The following is a 25,342-nucleotide window of genomic DNA, read 5'->3' as shown; positions in this document are numbered from 1 at the left end:
ATGAGCATCCCATGGTGGAAGACACTCTGACAGCTAGATCGGACACGGGAAATGGAATCTCTTGCTATGGAGGATGCTAAAAACACTGTCCACAATGCCTGCAATTGATAACGAGTGCTCACCTCCCACTCTCATTCAGTGATGATGCCAAAGGGACAAAGCCACAGCTCTCAGAGTCCCCGGGAAACAGACTGCAGATTATAAACCACAGAGTGGGGGTGGGGCAACACTGAATGGGAAGAGCCTGATACAATGTGTATGAGATTTAGGAAAACATCCTCTCCCGAAGCAAAATGCAGGACAATGTAGCACTTTAAAGACTAACAAGATGGTTTATTAGATGATGAGCTTTCGTGGGCCAGACCCACTTCCACTATTTGATCTGAGGAAGTGGGTCTGGCCCACGAAAGCTCATCATCTAATAAACCATCTTGTTAGTCTTTAAAGTGCTGCATAGTCCTGTTTTTTGTTTCAGCTAGACCAGACTAACACGGCTACATTTCTATCACTATCCTCTCCCGAGAAACTCTTCCTTTTCTCTAGACCTTTGTTTCCATGCTGGATCTCTTTAGTGTCTTGTGTACACGGATCTGAAATGATCAGGAAACACTGAACCCTGAAGCAGGCTTAGCATCGCACAGTGGGAGGGGAGGAAAAGGAGCCTTGCGGGTACGCTCTGAAAGCGAACACGTTCCACGGAGTGGCCCCGGCTGCTCCTTCATCGGACTCACCTTCTGCATGCCCAGTTGACAAGGCCCGACGTAGAGAGGAGGAGGAGTCTCTGTGCTGGTGAGCGAGATGTTATCTTGGCTGGGCAGGTCCATTTCCCGGATGACCTGAGGTTTCAGCTTCCCATATCGCTGGCTGCAATGGCGAAGGCTTTTTCTCTGCCATTTCTGAGTGGCATCGCTGTCCTTGCTTACCCCAAACCAATCGGCTGTGCCCCTGAAAGACACCAATGCAGAAGCCCGGGGGAAGTTTGGGTTGACTTAAATCATGCAAACGACAGATAGAAAAGCCCTCCGTGGTTCACACCTAGTCTGTTCCCAGGCAGGATTCTGCCCTAAATTATTTCTCACAGGCTCGTCACAGCTTGGTTTCAATTAACCAGTAAGACTGGGGCACAAATGTTTCAGCAAAACATTACAACAACAACAAAACGTCTTTTCCATCAAAACAAACATTTCACACCACACGTTAGGGGGAGTTTCTACCTAGGCAGTGAGAGGAGAATCGACCCTGTTTTTATTAGCTTTGAGTTATAACAAAAAGGTCCCTAGCCAAGTAGAGTTGGTTACGTAAACACAGATCCATTTCAAAGGCCTCCAACAGCCTCTCTCACTAAAAAACTCCCAACTGTAACCCCATTCACCTCAAACTGGTCCCCTCTGTACATCCCTTTGAGGTACCCAGAACAGGCAAGCTTGGCAGCGTCCCCCAAAGGTCACAAGACTGGCATTTTTGATCCAAGGAGGAGAGTGAATTCTAAAATCGGAAGGGCCGCCATGCAGATTGCCTCACCCTGCCAGCAGCCCCAGGCCCGCCAACGGGAGAAAGGGCAACTGCTCCGGGGCCCAGCAATTCTAAAGGGCCCAGGGCTGCAGCGGCCAGAGCCTGGGCCCTTTAAATCTCCGCCAGAGTTCCGCACGGCGTGTTGTAGGTGGCTCTCAGGGCGGTGGGTGCTGTCCGGGCAGTGCTGAGGGCTGGCTGCCTTGGCACAGCCCCTTGCGCTTGAGACCCTGCCTCTTCCACAAGGGCAGAGCAGGCCCCCCACACACCTTGCCCAGGCGCACAGCGTGGCTGTTGGCTCCCCTAAGCAGGGCCCTCTCTGTCATTCCCAAGACAGCTTCAGCTTAGGCAGCTTTGCAGATGGCAGCTCTGGCTGGGCAGCCCGGGGAAAGACGTGGCTCCCGAGAATGCTGCTCCTAGGCCATCTGGAGCGTTACAGGCTAATACCAGCACATGAGATTGTACTCTGAAGATAACTGGCAGCTAGTGTAAATTACAACGCCCCCAGTGAGACACTCAATTCACCCAGCACGCACCTGCCTTCTCCACAGGTCGAAATTCAGCCCCCCACTGCCACTGTCTACCTTTGCCCAGATGAAGGAAGCAAGATCTGCCCCTGTCCTACTGGACAAGCCATTTTGGCCCACTGTCACTTGCTTACCCAGCCAGACCCTATATACGGTGAACAACAAACCCAGCGCTTTCCACTGATCTTCAGTAGCCCATGGTCTCACCTGCTTGGAGCAAGCTCAGTTTCTTCCAGCACCTCGGTTGGTGACACAGGCCAACTACCAAGAAGGGGCTTTGCACAGAGCTCAGGATCTCCTCCCTCAGGATGCTGTTCTGCTCCCACAGACACCAACAGCTAAGCTCAAACTGGAACTCACCATGGGCGGGACTGGGACCAGCAGCCCACCTGACACAGCCTGAATTCACTGAGCTGCCCTCAGCCCAAAACAACCCCCGGACTGGGATTGTGCAGGTGGCTACAGGAGAAGAAAGAAACCGTCCTTGCTTCCTGTAAGGTTTCAAAATAATCAACTGATCGGATTTGTCTCCAGACTTCCGTAACCAGCACTCTGCTCCTCTTCCCATCACTTCATTTGTCACAAGACGTCTGTGAATCAGGTCACCGGTGAGGGTGCAGCCGGCACCTCGGGGGCCCTCCTCTGAAGGGAGATTGTACTGTCCTAATAACCGTTGATGGAACAATGTACTGACAGAAACAGATGGCGCCTCAGAGCCCTCGACACCCTCCACTTCCATTAGCCACCAGCACGACAGGTCCCTGGCGCTCACAGCAGAGGGCAATTGGTCCGACTGAAAGCAGAGATGGGCTACTGGGATGGAAGGAGCCGCTATTCTGCTCTGTTTGCAGCACTCATACCGGAGCACCCTTGCCCTTTAAAGATGTCCCCTGGCCCTTTACAGGTCTGGAGTTCTGCTGAAGAGTGGAAAGCCTCCAAGGACACAGGGAGAAAGCAGGGAGCGGTTATAGGGGATGGCGGCGGTTCTCCGGTGAGACTGCGCAGGCTTGGGACTTGGGCAAGGTGCATTTGTTTGGTTTCTTGGATATTAACTTTACTAGAAGCCCAGTTTATAACCCTTCTTGGGCTGGGAGTGTCACAGAGCCCCCTTTTGCTATCTAAGCACCTTCCAGAGGCACATTAAGCAATGCTGACTGGCATCTGGGACCTGTGGGTCGTTCTCGCTCTTCCTCTCCCCAGGTTGAGGCTGGGTGGGAGTATTCCTCATCCCAAGGAGCTGTGCGCACACACCGTGTTCCCGTTTGCACAGCAGGGTGAAACAGAACACCCTGCATTTGGAGCTTCCTGGGGCTCAGGCATTCCTCTGGGAACTGCTTCCACCTGGGCAGGAGACCAGGAGGCTGAGGGCTTGTTAGGGGGGAAGGAAGCTAATGGCTCATTAGTCAATTCCATGCCTGGTATTTTCAGCTGCAGAACCGTTTAGTCAGTAAGACCCTCAGTTCTGTTAGGTGAGCACAAGACATCCACCACAGCAGGCGCGTTTGTTTGGATTCGCCCAGCCCCTGGGATCTCTGCAGCAGGCAGCATGGGGCAGGCCAGGCATCCATGCATGGGGCAGGCCAGGCATCCATGCATGGGGCAGGCCAGGCATCCATGCATGGGGCAGGCCAGGCATCCATGCATGGGGCAGGCCAGGCATCCATGCCTGGTTCACAGCAGCCCTCCCACACACATGCAGTGGCTGGGCTTCACACTCAATGCTACTGGTACCTGAAGAGCGAGCGGGGCACTGACTGCCTTTTTCTCAGGGGCCTCCTGCCCGCCCGGTGCCCATGAACAGGCAGGGTCTGAATCCTCTCAAACCGTACCCGTCTGCTGCAAAGAAAAGAGCGGAAGGGAGAGAGCCCGCAGGGCTGGCTGGGAGAGGCAGTGCGTGGGTGGTGCCGTTCCCCATTGCCATCAGGAGCACTGCTCTGGCATTCATTCCCGTTCCCAACTTTTTTGCCACAGTGACAGCTGAGGCCAGGTGCACCCCATTCCACATGCTGATGGACAGCGCAGCCTCGTGGAGGGAGGCTGGGGGTGGCAGACAGGAGCCGCCGTCCTTTTAACTTGAAGCGGGGTCTGGGGCAAGACACATCACGTTCCCACAGACGTTAAATCAACCACAGCCTGATTTCCACGTGACTCCTGCCACCGCCAGAGCAGCCTGTGTCCCCTGGAAGTCAAGCCACTTCTATTCAGTGCCTAACTATGGACCGGGCTGCCCAGCTTTAGGCACCAACACTTGGACACGTTGGCTTTTACCGCTCCATGCCTCAGTTTCTTTCTCTGAGGATCAAGGCTGCTGACGACCAGCCCCCTGAAGGCAGGGCAGAGGCTAGGAAGTGGAACGAAAGGCTTCCAGTGTCCTCCTGGAAGTCTGGCTGTCAACTTAAACACAAGGTCAAAACCTGGCTTCAGATCTTTCCTCCCTACCCTTCCATCCTCAGCCACTGTCCACCATCCCCTTTCTTCTCTGAGGTGGCCTCTGGTTCCTACCCCTTCATCTCCTAACCCTGGGACCTAGGCCATGGGAGAGACTCCAACTGATTTGTCTTCAGCATTATTAAGCGCTGCTCTTTTCTTTCTGTCCCTACCACTAACGCGCCCATCCAGTCCCCCACTGTCTCTTGCAATGTCTGTAGCCTCCCTGAGACACTCAATGCTGCCCCAGCCCACACAACACAGCTGCTGAGATCAGCTTTCTGGCCAGCCCACCACACCCCATCCTGGCCTCTCGCGACTGGCTCCCCACCTCCTTTGGATCAAATGTACATTTCTCCTCTTGCCCTCCTACATATCTATCTGACCTTCTCTTTTATTAAGCCATTCCCCGCCCTTGTTGCTTCCCCTCAGGGATCTGCCTGCATCTCCTACCACGGCCGTCTGCCCAGGGACTAGCCTTCTAGGCTGATCCACCCACTCCTTAGGAATCTGGGGGAACGCCTACAAGCAAGGCGGCCAAAAGGCATCTAAATAATGGAAAGCCGTGCCCTTAGCAGACCCTCTCCGCTGTGTACGAGCCGCGTGGAACAGCCACATCATCGTACTGCACCTTTTCAGAGCAGGGGGACTTTTTCAAAAGCTCCTGTAAGTGATATGAAGGTAAATGGGACGTCTGAGCCATTCACCCACCCAGGAATTGGGACTCCCCAGTTGCCCTGGGGGACCTTGAGCACATCTCAGGGCTGTAAAATAAGAGTGCACAAAACTGCAACAGCAGCAATGTTCACTCCACCTAAGAGACAACCCCGGACTCAGGCTGCGCACAGCGACTCCCAGCCTGAGACAGTAAATGAACTTTCCTGTGAGGGATGTGAAAGTGGAATCATGCACACGGCTAACCGAGGAGCTTGGGTGTGTCAGTTCATCTTCACGGCTACACTCAGGCTCCCGCTACATGCCGGGTGCTGGCTTAAAAGACGGCTCCCAGCAAGCCGCCTACCCCCCACCTGCGCTGCTGTCTATGTACGGGGAGCCACAGGGCAGGGGAGATCGCCACATCTGGGAGAAACTGGACCAGCATGCCTAACAGACAGAAAAGTCACTTCTGCCGGGCAACGTGAGCTGGGCGCTACGACCAGGTGGAGGTGCGGATGCATGTTGCTCCAATATACAGGTACCACTAACAGGCAGGAGGTGGCTCTCAGTGCTGGGGGCCCAACAGTCCCAGGAGAATAAGCCAGCAGCCAAGAAAGCCAATTCCATGGGAACGGCTGCCAAGCACCTCTGCCCTGCTCTAGGCCTGCACAGCAGACTTCCCTCCTTCTCCAACCACTGCCCACTTTCAAAGGTACTTCCCTGCACGTGTGCCTTCCCAAGGACCATCCCAGCCAGGCTGCTGAGCAGATGTCAGAGACACAAGGCAGGTGTCTCTATATTCTTTATTATACCAACTTCTGCAGGTGAGAGCCACAAGCTTTCGAGCAGATGGCAGGCAGGCATCCGCCGGCCCTGCCACTTGGAAAGGGGTGGCCAGACTGCTTGCACAAGGCACGACGAGCATCGTCTGACCCGCCATAAAAACAAGCAGCCCGAGGAAGTTTGCTCAAACTTTCCGGGGCTCTCCCTCTGAGCAGAGCCCACGCCCAGAACACGTCAGCCCAGAAGGGAACGTGTGAAAGCAAGGGCCTGAAACGGAGAATGACTCGCAGCCGTCCCTAGAGGGGCACTCCCAGCACTGCACAGAATTCTGTCCAGACTCATTTCTGCAGCCGGATCGCCGACGGGGAGCCCCTTCATTTCAACTGGTTCTGGCCAAACAGCAGCGTGAGGTCATGCTGGGCCAAGTGAATAACAGTGCAGAGCTGCTGGCCCCAGGACGGAGCCTTGGGCACAAGGAGATAACACGGGCGCTTTGGCTAGCACATCCTGCCTCTCAGTGTGCAGCCCAAGAACCACAGCCCTGCCTCCTTCGGGGTGATCGGAAATCTCTGCCCAAATGCTGAGCACAACAATCTCCTGAAGGGCCGTGACCAGGCTAGAGCGAACAGCCAGTCCAAACACTCAGCTAAGACTCTGTGCTATGCTACAGTAAAAATCATGATAAGGCGCCTCTAATGCAAGAAAAGAGTGTAATCCAGCAACATGGGCACGCTCGGATCGCTCAGCAGCAGCCCTACCAAAACGCTCCTAGTACAGGAAACTGCTCCCTCACCATCCAGAACCCTGAGCAAGAAATTGACGCATCTCTTCCGAGAGCGCAAAGGACGACAGAAGGCTTGTCAGAAGCAGAACCCCAGGCCTGCCCCTTTCCTACTGCAAACAGTCCCAGTGTGCACACTATGCCGCGTCTTACCTCCTGATGGTCTGGGTAATGGAGGTCTGTCGATGGAGCATGGGCCGCCGCACCTCATTTGGCGGGGAAGGGATGCGAGTGTTCTCAGCAGGCATGCTGACGCTTCTCAGGAAGGCCGGGCGTTTAAATGGCTGCAAAACAAAGTGGGGAGCATTTCACTGCCCCTGCATTCATGCTGCACATTCATTCCCTAGCAAAGCCCACCACATGCAACAAAAAAGCAGCTAATAACAGGGTAGCTAACGACAGAGTAGCATCTCATGGGCTATCAAGTGCTACAAGGTCAGGTCTGGAGAGAAGCTCTTGCACCAGGCTTCTGCCCTTGCTCTGGACTTTGCTACAGTGCTGCTTAGGTGAGAAAGATGCATCACCTATGGACAGGGTGACAGAAGGCTACATGCTCCCTCCCACCCCAGGCAGTGGGTGAGGTCATCACACTACAGACCCAGAATTGGGCATGAGGGAAGAGACACACACTAACATCCATCCAAAACACAAAACCTGGCAGCAATACCAAGGTTGGGAAAAAACTTAAAACACAACAAGTGGTGCTGCAGCACCTTAGAGACAAACCAAAAAAAAAAAAAAAAAAAAAATCACTTGTCATGTTGTAAGTTTTTTTAAATCACAGACTCACGTGACTACCCCTCTGAGACCTGCTGGAAAAGTAATATAGCAAAACACAAAATCTCCAGTAACTTTCCAGAGTGCACTGGGGACAACTTTTGGCTTCCGAAAGCGTAACCAGCGGGGAAGTAACGAGAGTGGCTACTGCTTCAGAATTGGTTGGCCACCACGGTGGAAGAGAATGTGATGATAAAAAGTAAAATGGATGAAAGTGACCATGAAATAAGATTTCATGACTCGAAATAAGGGAGATGTCATGACTCACAGCACCAGAACCAGGACAATGGACTTAGAAGCAAGAGAAAGATGAAGGAAAGGGAGTGGGGATGGTGAGCAAACAGCAGCTGGCACCCTGAAGGGTTCAATGCCTATACTGTTTCAGTGTTCACTGAAAAGGTTAATGACGACTGTAATGCCCCCTCATGGCCAGGGACATCTCTGCAATGCCCAACCCATTTCCCCTTTTTCAGGGCTCCTTGGACAAGGTCTCTCTCCTCCCATCATAGTGCTTCTTGGGGTCTGCTTCCGAAAAAGCAAACACAAAGAACGAACTTACCCTACTGATCACAGAACCCCCCACAAATCTGTCCCAAGGCCTAGCTCTTGCCTCAGACCTGTGGGCAGAAAAGGTTCCCTCCCAGCACCTCTCATCAGCTCATAGCTACCCTGCCCAAGCTGACTCCCTTGCAGCTTCTCAAGTGTCAGTCTCTCATAAGGAACCAGCTGCTTGAGGTTCCTTCCTTGCAACAGGTGTCGCTGGCTGGCTCACTCAGCAAGCCTGCTCCAGAGTTCATGTCTTCTGCAGGCAGCTTCCTCCCTCTCTGAGCTCTCAGGGCAACCAGAAACTAACACAACTGATATTAACAACAAGGGGGACGGAACAAAAGCCAAAACAGGGAAAGATCAAGTTTCCCAGTTTTGTCATCTAAAAAGAATGACTCAGGTCTGGGAATCTCCCTCCCGGCCTCTCCAGTGAAGACCAATCTCTCCTCAGGCCCTATGCTACCAGCACTCCTAGCTACCTTTGAGACACCACCAATTTCCTGAGGAAACTACAAAACATCAGTAATCTACCTGAAAACGCCATCCTGGCCACCATGGACGCAGAAGCTCTTTACACCAACATTCCACATGAAGACTGATTACAGGCCATCAGAAACACCATCCCCGATGACAGCACTGCACACCTGGTTACAGAGCTCTGCAGTGTGGTCCTCACTCACAACTATTTCTGATTCTGAGACAATTTGTATCTTCAAGTCAGTGGCATAGCCATGGGCACCTGCATAGCACCACAGCATGCCAACGTCTTTATGGGTGACCTTGAACGACGTTTCCTCAGCTCTCGCCTCCTAGCACCCTTACTCTACTTACGCTACATCGATGACATCTTCGTCATTTGGACACACGGGAAAGAGACCCTTGAATAATTTCACGGGGACTTCAACAACTTCCACCCCACCATCAACCTCAGCCTGGATCAGTCCACATGAGACATCCATTTCCTTGACACTACAGTACAATTAAATGATGGACACATTTCTACCACTGTACACCAGAAACATATCAACCGCTACACTTACCTTAATGCCTCTAGCTTCCATCCCAGACACATTTCTCAATCTACTGTATACAGCCAAGCCCTAAGATACATTCGGATTTGCTCCAGTCCCACAGACAAGAGACAAACACCTACAGGATCTATATAGAGCACCTGGAATGCCCACCTGGAGAAGTGAAAAATCAGATCAATAGAGCCAAAAAAGTACCCAGACGTGAATTACTTCAAGACAGGCCCAGAAGAGAAAACAACAGAATTCCACTTGTCATCACCTAAAGTCCATAACTTAACCCTCCCCCATCCCCAATGCATTATCAACAATCTGCAACCTATCCTGGAAAATGACCCCTCACTCTCAGAGGCCTTGGGGGAAAGGCCAGTCCTCGCTTACAGACAACCCCCTAACCTCAAACACATTCTTTCCAATAACCACGCAACACACCTCCATCGTAATCATCCAGGAACCCAACCCTGCAATCAGACCCGATGCCAACTCTGCCCACACATCTACAGCAATTTCATCTCTGGACCCCACCACATCAGGGTTCATTTAACTGCATATCCACTAATGTGATCTATGCCATCAAATGCCAGCAATGCCCCCACTGCCATGTACATTGGCCAAACTGAACAGTCTGCACGAGAAAGAATTAATGGACACAAATCAGATATCCGTAAAGGCAATACACAAAAACCTGTTGGAGAACACTTTAACCTGCCTGGACACTCATTAATGGATCTACTAGTCACGGGTTTGTTTCAGACCAATTACACAAGCCAAATACACAGAGAAGGGTTGGAACTTAACTTCATTTACAAGTTTAATTCTTATGCAAACAGTACGAACAGAGATATTGGCTGGCTGCACATTATCTTCCACATCCTAGGACTTAACCTACCAACCAAAAACAATGGAGGTGCTAATTGTTATCATCAGCCTCTTGTAAATATTTGAACCATAAACTCCCTGTCTCTCTTTTTATTTTGTTCTCCTTTCCCTTCTTTTTTTCCTCCCCCTCCCCATTTATTCTTGGATCTGGACTTCTAATACTCCTGTCATCTGAAGAAGTGGGTTGCGCTCACAAAAGCTCATGATCCCATCTACATGTTTTCTTAGTCTTTAAAGGTGCTACTAGTCTATTTGTTGGGGTTTTTTTAAGTTTTTTCTTGCATAAAAATTAGTTTTTGTATCTTTTGCTAGTTGTCCCTCAAATTCTTTCAGCCTCCCTCATTCTATTTTTACACTTGACTTGCCAGTGTTTTGCTCCTTTCTATTTTCCTCCTCATGACTTTACTTTCAGTTTTTAAATGGTGCCTTTTTGCCTCTATTCCTTAACTATGCTGTAAAGTCATGGTGACATTTTTTGAATCCTCTTACTGTTTTGCTGCTGTTGTTTTATTTTTTATATATATATATATATATATATATATATATATATATATATATATACACATATATATATATATATATATATATATATATATATATATATATATATATATAAAATGTGAGCTTCTACTATGGCATTCTGAAATGGTTTCTCTATGCATCTTGCAGACATTTCACATTTGTGACAGTTCCTTTCAGTTTCTGTTTAGCTTTCACTTTTTTTTTTGTAGTTGCCCAGTTTGAAGTTAAACGCTACTTTGGAGGGTTTTGTTGGTATTCTCCTTCCTACAAGGATGTTAAATAGTTACTTTGTAGTCACTAGTTACTGAGCAGTTCAGCTATTTTCAACTCCTAGATTAGACCTTAAACACTTTAGGACTCATGATTTAGAATTTGTCATTTGAGGAAGTGGATTGTGCCCATGGAAGCTCATGATACTATTTATGAATTTGTGTTAGTCTCTAAAGTGCTACAGAACCATGGCTGTTCTTTAAGTTTTCTTACTAAATCATGAATTGCCTTTCCCCTTGTATGTTCCAGATCCAACTGCTCCAAGAAACAGTCATTAACGGTGTCTAGAAATTTTACCTCCACATCCTGTCCTAAGATGACATCTAACCAGTCAATATAGGAGTAGTTAAAATCCCCCTCCCATTATTATTGAGTTTTTTATTTTTGTTGCCTAATCTCCCTTTATTGTCACCATTCTGGGCAGGTAGTCATTAATACATTCCTATTTCTATTCTCTTATTATTCAAGCATGGAGATTAGTCCACACAACTTTCTCTCAAGAAAACAGAGAAATGCTGTTTAGATGAAATTACTATAAAACCGGGGCTCTACTGGTACGGTCCACAAAGAGGAGTTATCAGTGGTTCATTGTCACACCAGGGAGTCATCTCTGGCAGTGTGCCAGAAAAGTTGTCCTGGGTCTATTCAGTATTTTCATTAATGACCTGCACAATAAAGTGGAGCATATGCTTATAAAATTTGCAGCTAACATCACGTTGGGAGGGGTTGCAAGAACTTTGGGAATAGAATTCAAAATGACCTTGACAAATTGGTCTGAATTCAGCAAGATGAAATTCAATAAAAATAAGTGAAAGTATTTTGCACTTAGGAGAAAGCAAATGCCAAACACAAAATGGGGAATAACTAGCTAGATGGTGGTACAGCTGAAAAGGGCCTGGCGATTATCACAGATCATCATTTGAATGAGGCCTAACAATGTGACACAAACACGACTAATACCATTCTGGAAGAAGTGAGTCCTACCCAGAAACAGACAAATTTCCCATGGGTCAGGTAAAGGCTGACACAGGCATAGGCATCCTTCATGCTGAGAGCCACAAACCAGGCCCTGTGGGGAAGGGAACGGGTAACAGATGCCAGCGTCACCATATGCAACCTGCACTGCTTGAAGGCCTACCTTGGTAACCAGGTGCCTCTTTTCCACCAGGGCCTGAAATTGCTACTGCCAGTTGGGTGGCAGCTCTACCTTGACCTCTGCTAGCCTAACATCATTCTTGAAGTTGTATTTGAGTAACAGAACCTCATTACTGGTGTTTCGAAATTGAAAGGCCACTGAGGAATAGACCTTTCTCCCCAAAAGTTTAAATGTTTGGCTACCCCGGGGCTGGAGCAGCTGCTCCATCCACCACCAAAGAGTTGGTAGGTGGGTGAGAAAAAAGAAAGTCCACCCCCCTTAGTAGGGACAAAGTAGCCCCTTTCTGCCTGTTTCTGGGTAGGAGTACAGGAGGCAGGAGTGGGCTGCACTCCCTACGCTGGCTCTAAGGTGGCTTCCTTCACCGCGAGAGCCACCCTGGACAGTCCCTAAGGCTGGAGTATGTCCAGGAGCTGGTGTTGGTCCCACACTTCCTCCAGGGCTGTGCCCAGGTCCGCTGTCCTCTTCTGCAACAAGCCCCAGCACTGCCTGTGATCATCAAGGGCGAGCACGCAGGAGGAACGAATGGCTCCTCCAGGGCAGAGGAAGTGGCAGTACCGGCTCCACCTTCTCTTCAGAGACTGATATTGCCAATAGATGTGCCACAGCAGGGCGGTGCGAAGCCCAGGATAGCAGGTACCATATGGCTCCCAGGACGCCGAGTGCGGCAAAGGGGGCAGGCCTTGAGGGGTACTGGTATTGCACTGTTGATATTGGGTAATAAGCTGGAGGATGTGGCAGTCATGGAAGGGAGTCGCAGCTGCTGAACATGGGGAAGAAACTTGGCTCCAGCTCAGAAAATTCCTCCTAGTCCAAGGTGGCTTTGGTAGCAGCAGACATGACACAACAAGCAGGTCATGGTGTGGTGTCGGCCAGGGTCTCTCTGGCAGGAGCAGGGGACCACTCTGCAAGGCAAGGTGCGGGGGATCCAGGTGGTACCACTGGGTCCCTTTTGTGTTTTGCTCTACCCTTGAAGTGAGGAAGCTTAGAGTGAGGTGCAGCTGGGTTGATACAGGACATCTCAGCCACCCTGCCAGAGCTCAGGGAAGAAAGGCTGTGCTTAGAATCTGCCTGCACCAGTGACTTGCTTCTCTCCTGTCTTCGAGTGTTTCCAAATCTCATGTGTAGGCTTGTCCGGATCTGCGGATGCTGCCGGATCTGCGGAATGGGAGGTGCTGGGAGGAGCGCCGATGGCCGGTGACAGGCGCTGCACGGCCAGTTCTGTACAATGGACTAGATACTCTCTTAGCTAAAGTGCTAAGGGCTCAGAGAACAGAAGTTCTGACTCCGGCCATGTGGCAGTATGGAGGAATTGGGAAGGCATTAATCCTCACAACCTCTTACAACCTCACCTGGGAGCACAAGGAGACACACTTGTGCAGCCAATGCACACTGGGACCATCACTCCAAAAAGTGGGCTTTATTGCAGTAAGAAAAATGTAGGTTCAATATTAGTGAAAATATTCTAACTAGTAAAGCACGGGAATAGGCTTCCAAGAGAGGATTCAAAATCCTCATTATTGGAGGTTTTTAAGAACAGGGTGTACCACCAAGGGATGTTAAAATGCATTTATTTTGGTAAACATGTACCCGTCCCCCAGAGGGAGCCGGCTTTTAAGCTCCACGTGTGTACCGGTTCCTATGGAGCCGCTCCCCCCCTCCATGCTGCTGCCTCTGTATCAGAGGCAGCAGAGCAGGGGGAGGGCTGGAGGTGGCAGCTAGTGCTTGCGGGGAGCCAGCTTAAAAGCTGGTTTCCGTGCATACTGGCTCCCACCTGCGTCCCTGCACTGCTGCCTCTGTATAAGGTGGCAGCAGTGCACAAGGTGTGTGTGTGGCTGCATGTAACTGTTTACACTATCACATGCCTGATACTATCAGGCATGAGCTAGGTTTACTTGGTCCTGCCTCAGCACAGGGGGCTGGACTTGATGATGATGGCCCTGCTTCTCTATGGCCACTATTATACACAAGAAAATCATCAAATGGACTAAACTGAGAGAAAACTGTAACTGCAAACACTTAGAAAAGTACAGAGGACCATGTCTGCAAGGGAGTATTTCCAAGTGCAAAGAATCTAGGAGCCCTTTGAGAACTGGGCAGAGTAGAACAGGTACAACTGAAATGATAAACGGAGACAGCCGCATCATCACTGATGTTCATCGCTTCTCCAAATTGAGTTTCATCTGTGAATTATCATGTCCTTTTGTTAACAGGCCACCAGACAATTTTCAGTCTACAGAACAGCTTTCTTACCTAGGCCTATTTGGATAATTGTTTCTTCATGTTTTCATGAGGTGTGATAGCATAGCAAACCTTTTGGCCAGCTTTAAATGGGCAGCATCAGCTAAGTTTCCTCTTGCTTGGATTTTACAGTTTCACATAATCAAGTTTCTCTGGCAAGATTCAGTATCTGTAAATTAAGGTTGCTTATTGCACAAGTTTGGTGGATAGTGATTCATTTTAATCTTAATACTCATTCCATATTTTACTAGGGAGTTTATAGATTTTAAAACTAGAAGGCTCCATTAAGATCATTACACAGAATGTGTATTTTTCACACAAAAATTCCTACTTCCAAGCCCTTACTTCTGGTTGAGCTTGATTATACCTTTTCGGAAGCACCCAATCTTGATTTAAAGACTTCAACTGACTGATAGTTCATCAAATCCCTAGATAAACTGGACCAATGAGTACTTAGCCCTCCTGTTAAAATGTGCATCTTATTTCTAGTCTGAATTTGTGTCTGTATCTGGGTTCCAGCCATTGAGATGAGACCAATTTAATAGTAATTGCCAGGGTTATTCTTTTCTCCTTTATTTAAAGATTGGTATTAACATTTCTTTTTCTTTACTCTTCCTTGGTTCTCCGTGACTTCAGAAACACCTGTCAGGTCCACTGGAGTTAGATCATTTCTTTAATACCATAAGTTTCATCTGGACTGGCTGATCTGTATATTTTTCTTCCTTTGGGCTACGTCTACACTGCAACGCTATTTTGGGATACCTGCGTCTTAACAGCAAGCTCTCCTGCGTCTTAACAGCAAGCCCGTTATTTCGGGCTCACTACCCCAACGTCCCTGTAAACCACATTCCACATAGAGTAAGGGACATTTCGAATAGCGGGTTATTTTGAAATTTACGAAATACGCTATTTTGAAATAAAATCAAAATAAGATAAGTAATTTGATAAGCTCGAATTGCGTATCTTATTTCAAACTATGGTGCGGTGTAAATGTAGCCTAACTGTCCCATACCAGTTTACAGGCTATTCCTGCCTTACCACCTGTACCTAAACACCTTTTCACAATTTTTGTTGTTGTTGCTGAAGACAGGTTTAAAAAGAAGAGTCACTATCAGCTTTTTATGAATTGTTAGTTTCGTCCCATCCTCACTTACTAATGGAGCTGTTCCTCCCTGTCTAATATAGATGTAGCAGCGCTTTGTACTCCACTCTTGGCAGCATTTACTTATTCTGCTATTTCCCTGCCCTTAGCTTTTCCCTTCTGCCTTAAATTACTCTGAATATTCTAGCTAAGGGACCTCTCTTAGCTACTCCATCGCAGGGTCGCTCTTTTACCCTAAGGCCTGTGACTAACTCCCAAACACTGCAGTCCATTGTGTGGCTCTTCAGAGCCACTATGGTTTTGCTCGTTTCCCCTACTCCTGGCATTTTGACTTGTTAACACTCCACTTACTCTTCATCTTTTGTTTCAGGATAACCCATCTTCTGCCTCCCTTTGTCTGTTGGAAAGCACCACTCACAACACATGACTGAAATGAAGCTCTCATTTCCATCCTGACCCCTGTCACTTAATAACCACTTATTGCATCCTACCAGTCCTGTATCTAGCACACAGTCCCTCCCCAGACCATATCACGTGAACAGGCTGCCATCACAGTAGAATCCAAAGCTCTCACCGTCCAAACCCCTTCCCATTGTGTGCACAGACTGCACTGAGATCATGGTGGTTCCTTCTGGCCACTCCCCCATCTCTGTATGTTACTCGTTCCTGTACCTGCACAAAGGTGGGCTCCTCGGGCACTGCCACAGAGACTGGCACTGGGATGTCGAGTTTGAGCCACGGTGGCTTCTTCCGCTGTAAACTGCTTGTGCTGTCCCGCCGCACTTCAGACATCTTCCCGGCTCAGTCTTCAGGCCTGCGGGAAAGAGAAGCGATCACAGAGTTTGGACGGAGTCCAGTTCATTGCAATGGCGGTCATAGGGCTGTCCCGAGGTGGGACCTGGGGCAACCCCCCTGGCACAGACTTCCTCCCCCCGCCAAGCTGTCCCAGGCAGGGCTCTCGGGCAGATGCCCGGACCCGGCCTATGGATGGGACCTCTCTGGGCATGCACTAGTGCCCAGGCAGATCCTGCCTTTTATCGCACACGCAAAGCGGCTGTGAGCAGCTAGCAAGTCAGTCAAATTCTGTCCCTGGTTAGCTACATTGCCAAGTACTGTCTGTGACTAAGCTGCTGCTGCAGTTTGCTCTGAGTATTCAACTCACCGTCCCAGCAGTGCTGGTCAGCTCTGATTAGACACACAGATCACATGGCATATTTCTGTTCCCCAGTCAGAGGCAGGGAACACCTAGAATCAGGTTTCCAGAGCGAACACGAAGTTGTTTTCCATTAGCACTCTGAGATTTCCTAAATATTCACTGTTTCCTGAAGGACTGGGAATAGATTCCCATTTATTTGGACTTGGGTCCAATCTAACCAATGGGCCCTTCCAACAAATGAAAGCCATCAGCCTCACTCTGAAAACACCTTGTGCGTTACTTAGCCAAGCCTGAGCCAAGAACTGCATTTCTGACTTTGGTAAATCCTACTTAACTATTATTGTCACCTTTTATTAAACTGTTGTATGTAAAACACAACCACATACTGATCCCAGGAAGGACGACCCCAGTGTGCACATTACCAGACAAAGCCAGGTTAAATCCAGAACAGAGTGACTGTCATATGGCCGTGGTTCTCCAAGCGTGGTCCGTGGACCATAGTGGTCCGTTACCATCTTTCAGGTGGGCCGTGGGCTCACTCCCGCATGCAGAAGGAAGCCTGCACTGGTGTGCCAGCCTAGCACACACCTTCCCCACCACCACCACGAGGATAGAGTGCCAGCGTCAGCGTCCCACTGCAGGGGGAGAGCCTCATGGGCCTCTGCCTACTGATGTTCTCCCTCGTCCTGGCCAGGCCCTTTCCCCACTGCTCCAATTGGCCAGACTCATGCCTAGATCCTCCACCCCCATTCCCCTCATGCAATCCCCTCCCTCCCGACCCCCCCCCCCCCAACCTCCACTCTGCTCCTGCACCCTCCCTCCTGCCCAGACTCCCTCAGCCCACTCCGGCACCCTGTTTCCCAGCCAGGCCCCGCACCTGCACCCATTTTGTCATTATGGGTGGTTGGCTGGTGATCCACGGAAAGGTCTGTGTTAAGCGGGCTGGGCCACAGGCCAAAAAGTTTGAGAACCACTGTCATATGGAACAGTGCCAAAACAGCATTAAATAAAAATCACAGTGGTTAGTTAAATGTTTCAGTAACAAAGTGACAAATTACAACCTTGTCCACTTTACTAGAGGTCACACCCTTTTCCCCTGTCCTTTGCCTTTTGGGTTTGAGCTCTTCCGGGCAGGGACTGTGTTTGGAAAGTGCCTGGCACACAGTATGCAACAGAAATAAATCATCCTCATCAATTTGTCCTATGTATAAATTCACAAATATACCAAGCCCTTTCTACAAATGTGTTTTCTGTCTCCCTCAGTGCCACTGGGCCAGAGAGGATGCAGACATACAATGTTGGTATAAATACAAGCCAGCAATGATTGTATTGTGGACAGTTCTGGGCACCACATTTCAGGAAAGATGTGGATGACAAATTGGAGAAAGTCCAAAGAGAGCAATAAAAATGATTTCAAAAAGAGACTTGCGAGGGAAGATTGAAAAAAAATGGGTTTCTTTAGTCGGAGAAGAGAAGATTGAATAGGAACATGATAGCAGTTTTCAAGTACATAAAAGGTCGTTACAAGCAGGAAAGAGAAAAAAATCTTGTCCTTAACCTCTGAGGATAGGACAAGAAGCAAGGAATTTAAATTGCAGCAAGGGCAGCGTAGGATGAGCGTCAGGAAAAAATTCCTGTCTCTGGAAGCACTGGAATAAATTGCTTAGGGAGGTTGCAGAAGTTCCATCGTTGGGGACTCTTAAGAGCAGGCTAGACAAACACCTGTCAGGGATGGTTTCAATCAGGGCTAGGGAACCTTTTTTGGGTTGGGGGCCCACTGACCCACAGGAAAAAAAAAAATCAGTCAGGGGCCACACACAAGTGACAAGCAAAAAAAATAAAAAATAACGGGGGCGGGGCTTGGGGAACTGAGCAATGCAGGGGCAGAGCTTGTGAGAAACAGTGGGCCTGTGGCAGCACAGAGGGGTCGAGCACCCACTGGCTAGAGGGAGAGTCGGCGCCTATGGTTAAAAGTGTACACACGGAATAAGGCAACAGGCCCAGATTCAGTTAGAATCATAGAAATGTAGGACAAGAAGGGATATTGACAGATCGTCTAGTCCAGTCCCTGCATTGAGATCGGCTGTTCTAGACCAGTGTTTCTCAACCAGTGGTACAAGTACCCTTGGGGGTAATCGAGAGAAGTCTGGGGGGTACGTCAACACAACTGAAATTTAGAGAAATCTGAACTTGTGTTAAGTGTTACAGCGCTTTATTATTTTTGTACTTTTTACACCCAAAAATGTCATCGCCTGCCCAGCTACGATTAAGTTGTTTAAACAAATGTGTTGCAATGGTAAAAAAAAATGTTGTCTCTCTGAAAACTGTAGGTACTGGGGGTACTTTAATTTTTTGTAAAGGGGTACTTTATAAAAAAAAAAGTTGAGAAACACGGTTCTAGACCATCCAACAGGTGTTTGTCTAACCTGTTCTTAAAACCTCCAATGAATGATGGCGATTCTGCAGCCTTCCCCTAGTAATCTGTTCACCACCCGGGCAGTCAGGACTTTTTTCCTAATGTCCAACCTAAATCTCCCTTGCTGCAACTTAAGTCCATTGCTTCTTGTCTTGTCCTCAGGGGTTAAAGAGAAAGATGTATCACCCTCCTCTTTATAACAGCCTTTTGCATGCTTGAAAATGTATGTCCCCCACTCAGTCTTCCTCATGCGAAAAAAGACTGTCATGTTTTCTAAACCTTTAATTATTTTGTTGCTCTGCTCTGGACTTTCTCCAGATTGTCCACAACTTTCCTGAAGTATGCAGCCCAGGGCTGGATGCTGTACATCAACTAAGGCCTTATCAGAGTACAATGGAAGAAACTACTTCTGGGGAGTGTGGCAAGCAAAAATGAGGTTTATGTGGGGGCAGAGGCAACAGAGTTACATTGCTGACTGCTATTTAGTTTGTGATCCGCTATAACCCCCAGATCCCTTTGTGCAGTACCACTTCCTCGGGAGTCACTGCCCATTTTGTATTTGATTGTTCCTTCCTAAGGCGTTTGTCCGTAATGAACTTTGTCTTGTTTACTTCACACCATTTCTCCAGTTGATCAAGATCATGTTGAAATCTAACCCTGCCCTCCAGAGCTCTTGGGACCCCTTCCAGCTTCGAATGGTCTGCAAACTTTAAGTGAGCTCTCTGCCACTATCCAAAACATTTATGAAGATACTGACTAGTACGAAACATAGGCAGGTCCTTCTCTGGGATAAACTAAGCAGACTGAGCTTCCTTAGTCTCTCTCAGACTTCTGGTAGCTCTTTTCTGAGCCCTTTTCAATCTGTCCACATACTTGCAATTTGCGGACACCAGAACTAAACACAGGAGCTCATACTGGACTCGCTAATGCCATATTCAGAAATAATACCCCACTCCTACTTCCACTCAGCATCCTCCTGCTGCCACACGCTGATGTGGTCTGCGAGGCATTACAAAGCTACAGGTTCCTCTAGCTCCAGGAAAGGAAACCAGCTTGCACCAGCAACTGTATGTACTATAAGCTCCATAATGAGGCCAACCACTTGCATCGCTTCACACACCCAGCAGCACCATAAAGGCCTTGCAGGTGTTAGCTCTCAGGCCCACACCCTTCTTGCTCTCCTTGGTTTCAGAGCTGTACTAGCTCCCAGCCTGGCCAAGCAAGCAGGCAGGGAGGCTGTAGATTAATAGTGGGTACCAAGGTTCAGAGCTAGCCAAGGGCATCAGAGCATGAGTCAGAATAAGAAATGGGAAAGGAAATTACCAGACAGCCCTCTGCATTATAGCCTAACATGAAACAGGCTGACAAATTCCCCGCCGCTGACGAAAGGCATGTCTACACTTGCCGTTTAAAGCACAAAAGGTCCCTTTTTTGTGCAGAAACTAGGGGTGCATTTACATTTACCAATGACGTTTTGGGGTGAAACTCAGAAGTTTCACTGCAAAAAGAAAGCCACCTCCATGAGCAGCGTGCCGCTCCCGGGGATGCTTTGCAGGGATGTGCAAGTGAAGATATGTTCTTGTTGTATGCAGAGCTTCTCACTTCTGCAGGATATCGCACAGTGCCTAGGTGACCCCTCTAGCCAGCACCTCTGCTGCTCCCGTGTCTGGTAAACAGATGTCTGCCTTATCTCACTTATCTGGCCAAATGACAATTAGGAGTGTAAATAACCATTAGAAGTTATACGGATAAAATTATACCATTTAACCACTGGCGGGCTGAGTTGGAGCAGCTGGGGTCTTGCCCCACAGTCCAGAGCCACCAGGACCCTACTGGCCTGACCATCTGACTCCCACCTGCCCCACTTCAGCAGAGCTGGGGTCACACCTGGCTGCCAGGTCACCCCAGCACAGCTGGGATCCTGCCAGCCCACTTGTCCTGGCCCCACATGGGTGCTCTGGCACAGTCAGGGCCTCACCTGCCTGAGCTGCTCTGGCATGGCTAGGGCCCCAAGACAGGCACGACCCTGCCTGCTGCCCCGGTGCAGCTGGCTGGACTCAGCCAGAGGTGCTCCAGCTTGGCACAGATGGCTGTACTAGTTGGCATCTCTTATCCTGCTTTCCTAATGGGAGGGCTAGCTCCATCCCTAGGGCAGCCTGCGTTGGCTATCCTGTCGCTCCCAGGGTGGGCGGAGGGGAGGTGGGACTCAAAGCCACCAGCCTGTGCTCCCCAGGACAATGCCTATCCTCTAAGCCACTCCAGAACTCACCTCTCTACCTTCAGGACATCCCTTACCCTGCTTTCCTAACGTGGGAGCCAGCTCCGTCGCCGGGACACCCTGTTTAAGGTTACCCAGCCTAATACTTACCGGGTAACCAGTTAACCTTTTACATCCCTAGTGACAATGCCTGCTCCACCGAGCAAATGATCACCTGCTTGCAGAAATGCTGAGCTACTGGATCTGACCAGCGTTTGGGGAGCAAGGGCTGTACGGGGATGCCCTTCGATCACCCACCCACCCTTCCCACGAGAGCTGCACTGTGGCATAGCTGCCCTCAGGGCGCTTTCGCTGGAGATGGAAGTGCTGCAAATGTAAATACTTAAGGTATCACAGGACTCCTCCTTTCTCTAACCTGTTCCCTATCACTAGCGAAACTGACAGCACAAAACACTGTGCAAGTACAGACATAGGTTAAGACTTGGGAACACGGCAGGTTTTCCCAAGCTATTGAATTTGAAATACTCTTTGTGCAGTTCAGAGGTGAACAGTATTTGTCAAACGAGTCTGACCAAAAGGCCAAAAGTTCCCTGAAACATTCTCAACACGTGGCCACTGCAGTGTGCGGAGCTATGGGTCTGGGTCTGCCTCAAAGGTCTTAACACAAATAGCCTCACGTACCAAAACACACCACCAGTGTTTATGGGAGATTCAGCACCACATGCCTCAAAAGCTAAACTGATAACCTCCCAAGCAACTCTCTGCTCTCAGCTGCATTTTCACTAAATGCAAAAGAATTCTAACCCAATGTCATCTGGAAACCCTGTTTGTTCTGTATGGATCCTGCTGTTAGCTCCAGCAAAGCCTACAGGGCCAGTGGGGACTGACTTAACAGCCCAAGTGCCTAAGATACTAGGAACTGATCAAAATCAGCACATGGCCCAAACAAGTCCTCAGGTCAAGCTTGCGTAAGAGTTTACACAACAATCCTACAATCTGGGCTATGCTTAGTCATATGTGCAAAGTCCAATCCACACCCAGCTGGCTACTCAACTGGGAGGTGGAGCATGGTTCTGCCGGCACCTTCTCTCTCATATTTTACACCCACCACTAACTCCTCATGAGTCACCATGTGCTGCAAGCAGGGCAGCTTCATTACTTTGGAAGCATCTGCTCAAGAATAAAGCTTCTTGTGCTTCTCTCCCATAAAAACCCATTGAAGGAATATATAACGGGAAAGCAGGCATTTGTTTATTTGCAAAAGAAAGAGAAAGGAAGCCAGGACATTTAGAACAAGGTGGTGAACACAACAGAGAAAGAGAAATGGCTCCCAATAGCCCGTCTCACTGGATTTCCAGGGAGGTAACGTATAAATGCAGGCGGGTGAGCTAGACCTGGGATGGGAGAACTCTGTAAAATTTAAGTCCAGAAGGAACCATTTTGATCATCTTGTCTGATCTCCTGCATAGCAAAGACCAGGGAATTTGAATTTCACTCACTGATTCTTACATCCAAGCCCATATCTTGTGGTTGAGCTATAATGTAGCTTTTACAAAAAGACAGCCAACTTTGGTGTAAAGATTTCTAATCAGAGGGGACAAATTCCTAGCACACTTTTTAAATGAGGAAAGACACGTTGGGCACCCAATCAGAGGGCAGATAACTGGAAAGATTCGGAGAGCAGCAACCAGCTCTTCGGAGGAGATTTTGGTACAAGCAGAAGAATTTTGTTTCACTTCTGATGAGAAGGCAGATGAGACTCAGGTTTTACCTCAGTAATTTTTTATGTGACTGGTGTGTGGGCTACATTTAGTTGTCATGGCCATTTGTGAAGAGAAGGTCCTACCCTCACTTATTTTATATCTGCTTCCCAGTTTTGAAGGACTGGCCAGAAGAAGTTACAAGTCCAGCTTCAGAGCACGCTGGAAGGTTCTTTTCTCGGAGCTGCAGATGCAAAGGGTACCACGAGTGAGCTCCCTCTTGCTAATAGGATGGAGCTCAATGGAGCCTCTCTTAAATCTTTTTGTTTTGTTTTTTCCAGAGGGCAGCAAGGCATCAAGTCCTTCTGGGCTGTGCTCCTCTCATCGTAAGCCTGGTTTTGCATCATCCAGACAGGTCTTCACCAGGAACAACCATGGACGTGATGTAGGTTTTTAGCTCTACTCCAGAAAATGGCAGGAGGAAGAGGATTTGGCCCTTTGCACTGCCCTACCCCTCGCCATGCCAGATCAGCGCTGGCCAGCAAATGTGTCACATATAGGTTCACACTCTAACACCAACAGGAACACAGGAACTGCCCCACTGCTCTCCCTTGGCTTTGCCAAGCTCCTGTAACAGACACACTGCCGTTTGAATCATGCACTCCCAAAGACTTCCCTTTGGAAAATGTTTTCTCCAAACAGGCTTCCTGAATTGCTGCAGATAAAAATCCTGGTAACTGCTGAGGTTAGCTGTGTGCCAAACGATCACATTTACTTTACACTGACTTGTAGAAGAGTCAGCTCCGGGTTCCCAAGTGCCAGAAGTTGTGCGTGCACCAGTGCCATTGGTGAGCAGTGCGTGCGTGCACACTAAGGATGTTAATTATCAGTTACCAGTAACTGAATAGTCAATTAACCTCATAAATTCCTATCGGTTATTCGACTATTCCCTGAGGGATGAGGCCGGCAGATATTGCGCTCTGGTCTCACTCCCAAGGAGCCCCCTGCCATGCAGCACTGCTGCCTCTGTATCAGAGGCAGCAGCAGCATGGTATGCCAGGCAGAAGCTGGTCCACGACGGGAGTTGGTTGAAAAAACAGCTCCCCTCACAGACTGGCTGCCTATTGCCCTCTGCTGCTGCCTCTGATATAGAGGCAGCAGTGTGGGGTGGCAGCAGTCCCTGTATTGGAGGAGGGTCTGGGCTCCTAGCCCTGATCCAGGCTGCCTGCCCGCCCAGCTCCTAATACATTTTAAATGCAGAGCCGCAGCAGGGTAGGTCCCAGACCCGTCACAAGCCAGGACTGAGCCAGTCTGCTAGCCAACCTGCTAAAAAAATTACTGGTGGGGCGGGGGAAGGGAAATACATGTAGTCTATAGCATTAACCTATAAGCTTTTATCGGCTACACTATTACATCACTAGCGCACACACATGCACAAGCGTGCATGCCCCCTGAAGCTGGAGGAAGCAGAGCATGCTCACACCCATTCACTCCCATCCAAAGCCAGAGAGAGCAGAGTGTATACACAGGCAGGTGTGTGTCGGAGCAGCCCTTGGCTTTAGAATTAGAGGGGTCATGTGAAGCTCAATGGAGAGAAACTCAGACAAGTACATTCAGTGGCCCCAGTGAGGCAGCAGAACAATTCCTCCTGCAGGCTGCTGCTGTGCAGACCAGAAATGCTGAGCAGACATTTACACAACCTGCCGCCCTGAGAACAACCTGTGACTCCAGGGACTGGGAAGGAATTGTCCAGAACAATCCCGTTTGACAGAGGAGGCTGCCCCCCACCCAAACATGCCCAGTCTGCACAACCCTGTGTGAACAGTTTTAAAATGGCTCTACTGACGAGGCTGTGAAGGTAAATCACTACGCGCTATTTCTAAACTGACTTAGAAGAGCTCACACAGGTGTCTGCTCATGCTTCACAAAACACTACAAAAAAAATACCTCAGAGGAGTAGCCGTGTTAGTCTGTAACTTTACAAATAAGCAGACCTGTGGCACCTTAGAGATTCACAAAAAAATATATAAAATCATGAGCTTTCGCAGGGTTTACCCACAAATGCTCATGATTCTATATATTTTTGTGAGGGTGTGTCTAGACTACACCTCTCTGCCGACAGAGATGTAGATTAGGCACATCGAAACTGCTAATGAAGCAGGGATTTAAATATCCTGCGTCTCATTAGCATAAACATGGCGGCTGCTTTTTTTCGAAACTGAGCATTTTTTTCCCCTGAAAAAAGGGCAATCTAGATGCAGATCTGTCAAAAAAAAGGCTTTATTTTCAACAGATCCGCGTCTAGATTGCTTTTTGGAAAAATGGTTTCAGAAAAAAGTGGTGGCCATGTTTATCCTAATGAGGCATGGGATATTTAAATCCCTGCTTCATTAGCTATTTCAATGTGCTTGATTTGCATTCCTCTGTTGACAGAGAGATGCAGTCTAGATGAGCCCAAGTCTCTAAGGCAGGGATGGGGAACCTAAGGCCCGGGGGCCGGATGCAGCTCCTAGCTTGCCTGGATCTGGCCCCTGAGGGTTAGGGCCTCCCCCAGCATTGGGGAGCATGTGCTGGCATTCCAGCCCCTCTGCCGCCTCCCCACAGCTCTCAGCTCCGGACTGATTTTTCTGTAGGTCAGCGGCCCACGACC

The 25,342-nt window shown here is 49.0% G+C and overlaps 2 protein-coding genes across 7 annotated transcripts in view; one reads left to right on the top strand and one right to left on the bottom strand.

The window, feature by feature from the left end:
- SNRNP25 (small nuclear ribonucleoprotein U11/U12 subunit 25) overlaps positions 1-24,788 on the top strand; it is a 60,423-nt gene extending 35,635 nt beyond the window's left edge. Inside the window, exon 6 of the mRNA XM_006124547.5 lies at positions 23,034-24,788. The gene's annotated coding sequence lies outside the window, so the exon portion shown is untranslated. The remainder of the gene's footprint in view (positions 1-23,033) is intronic.
- Positions 1-25,342, bottom strand: part of RHBDF1 (rhomboid 5 homolog 1) — a 105,021-nt gene that overhangs the window by 27,106 nt on the left and 52,573 nt on the right. For 5 of the 6 annotated variants that reach the window (XM_075899185.2, XM_075899190.2, XM_075899187.2 and 2 more), the window contains 4 exons: positions 15,875-16,016; positions 6,838-6,968; positions 3,768-3,872; positions 732-945 (listed from right to left, as the gene is read on the bottom strand). In XM_075899185.2, the coding sequence (XP_075755300.2) occupies positions 732-945; positions 3,768-3,872; positions 6,838-6,968; positions 15,875-15,994 (570 nt within the window). In that variant the 5' untranslated portion in view covers positions 15,995-16,016. The remainder of the gene's footprint in view (positions 1-731; positions 946-3,767; positions 3,873-6,837; positions 6,969-15,874; positions 16,017-25,342) is intronic. The other variant, XM_075899188.2, reaches the window with a different exon arrangement.

Source organism: Pelodiscus sinensis, chromosome 15, assembly GCF_052426305.1.
Source record: "Pelodiscus sinensis isolate ZL-2025 chromosome 15, ASM5242630v1, whole genome shotgun sequence".
Classification (NCBI taxonomy): domain Eukaryota; kingdom Metazoa; phylum Chordata; order Testudines; family Trionychidae; genus Pelodiscus; species Pelodiscus sinensis.
The sequence above is the reverse complement of the archived record's forward strand: the minus strand, read 5'-3'. Positions and strand labels throughout refer to the sequence as shown.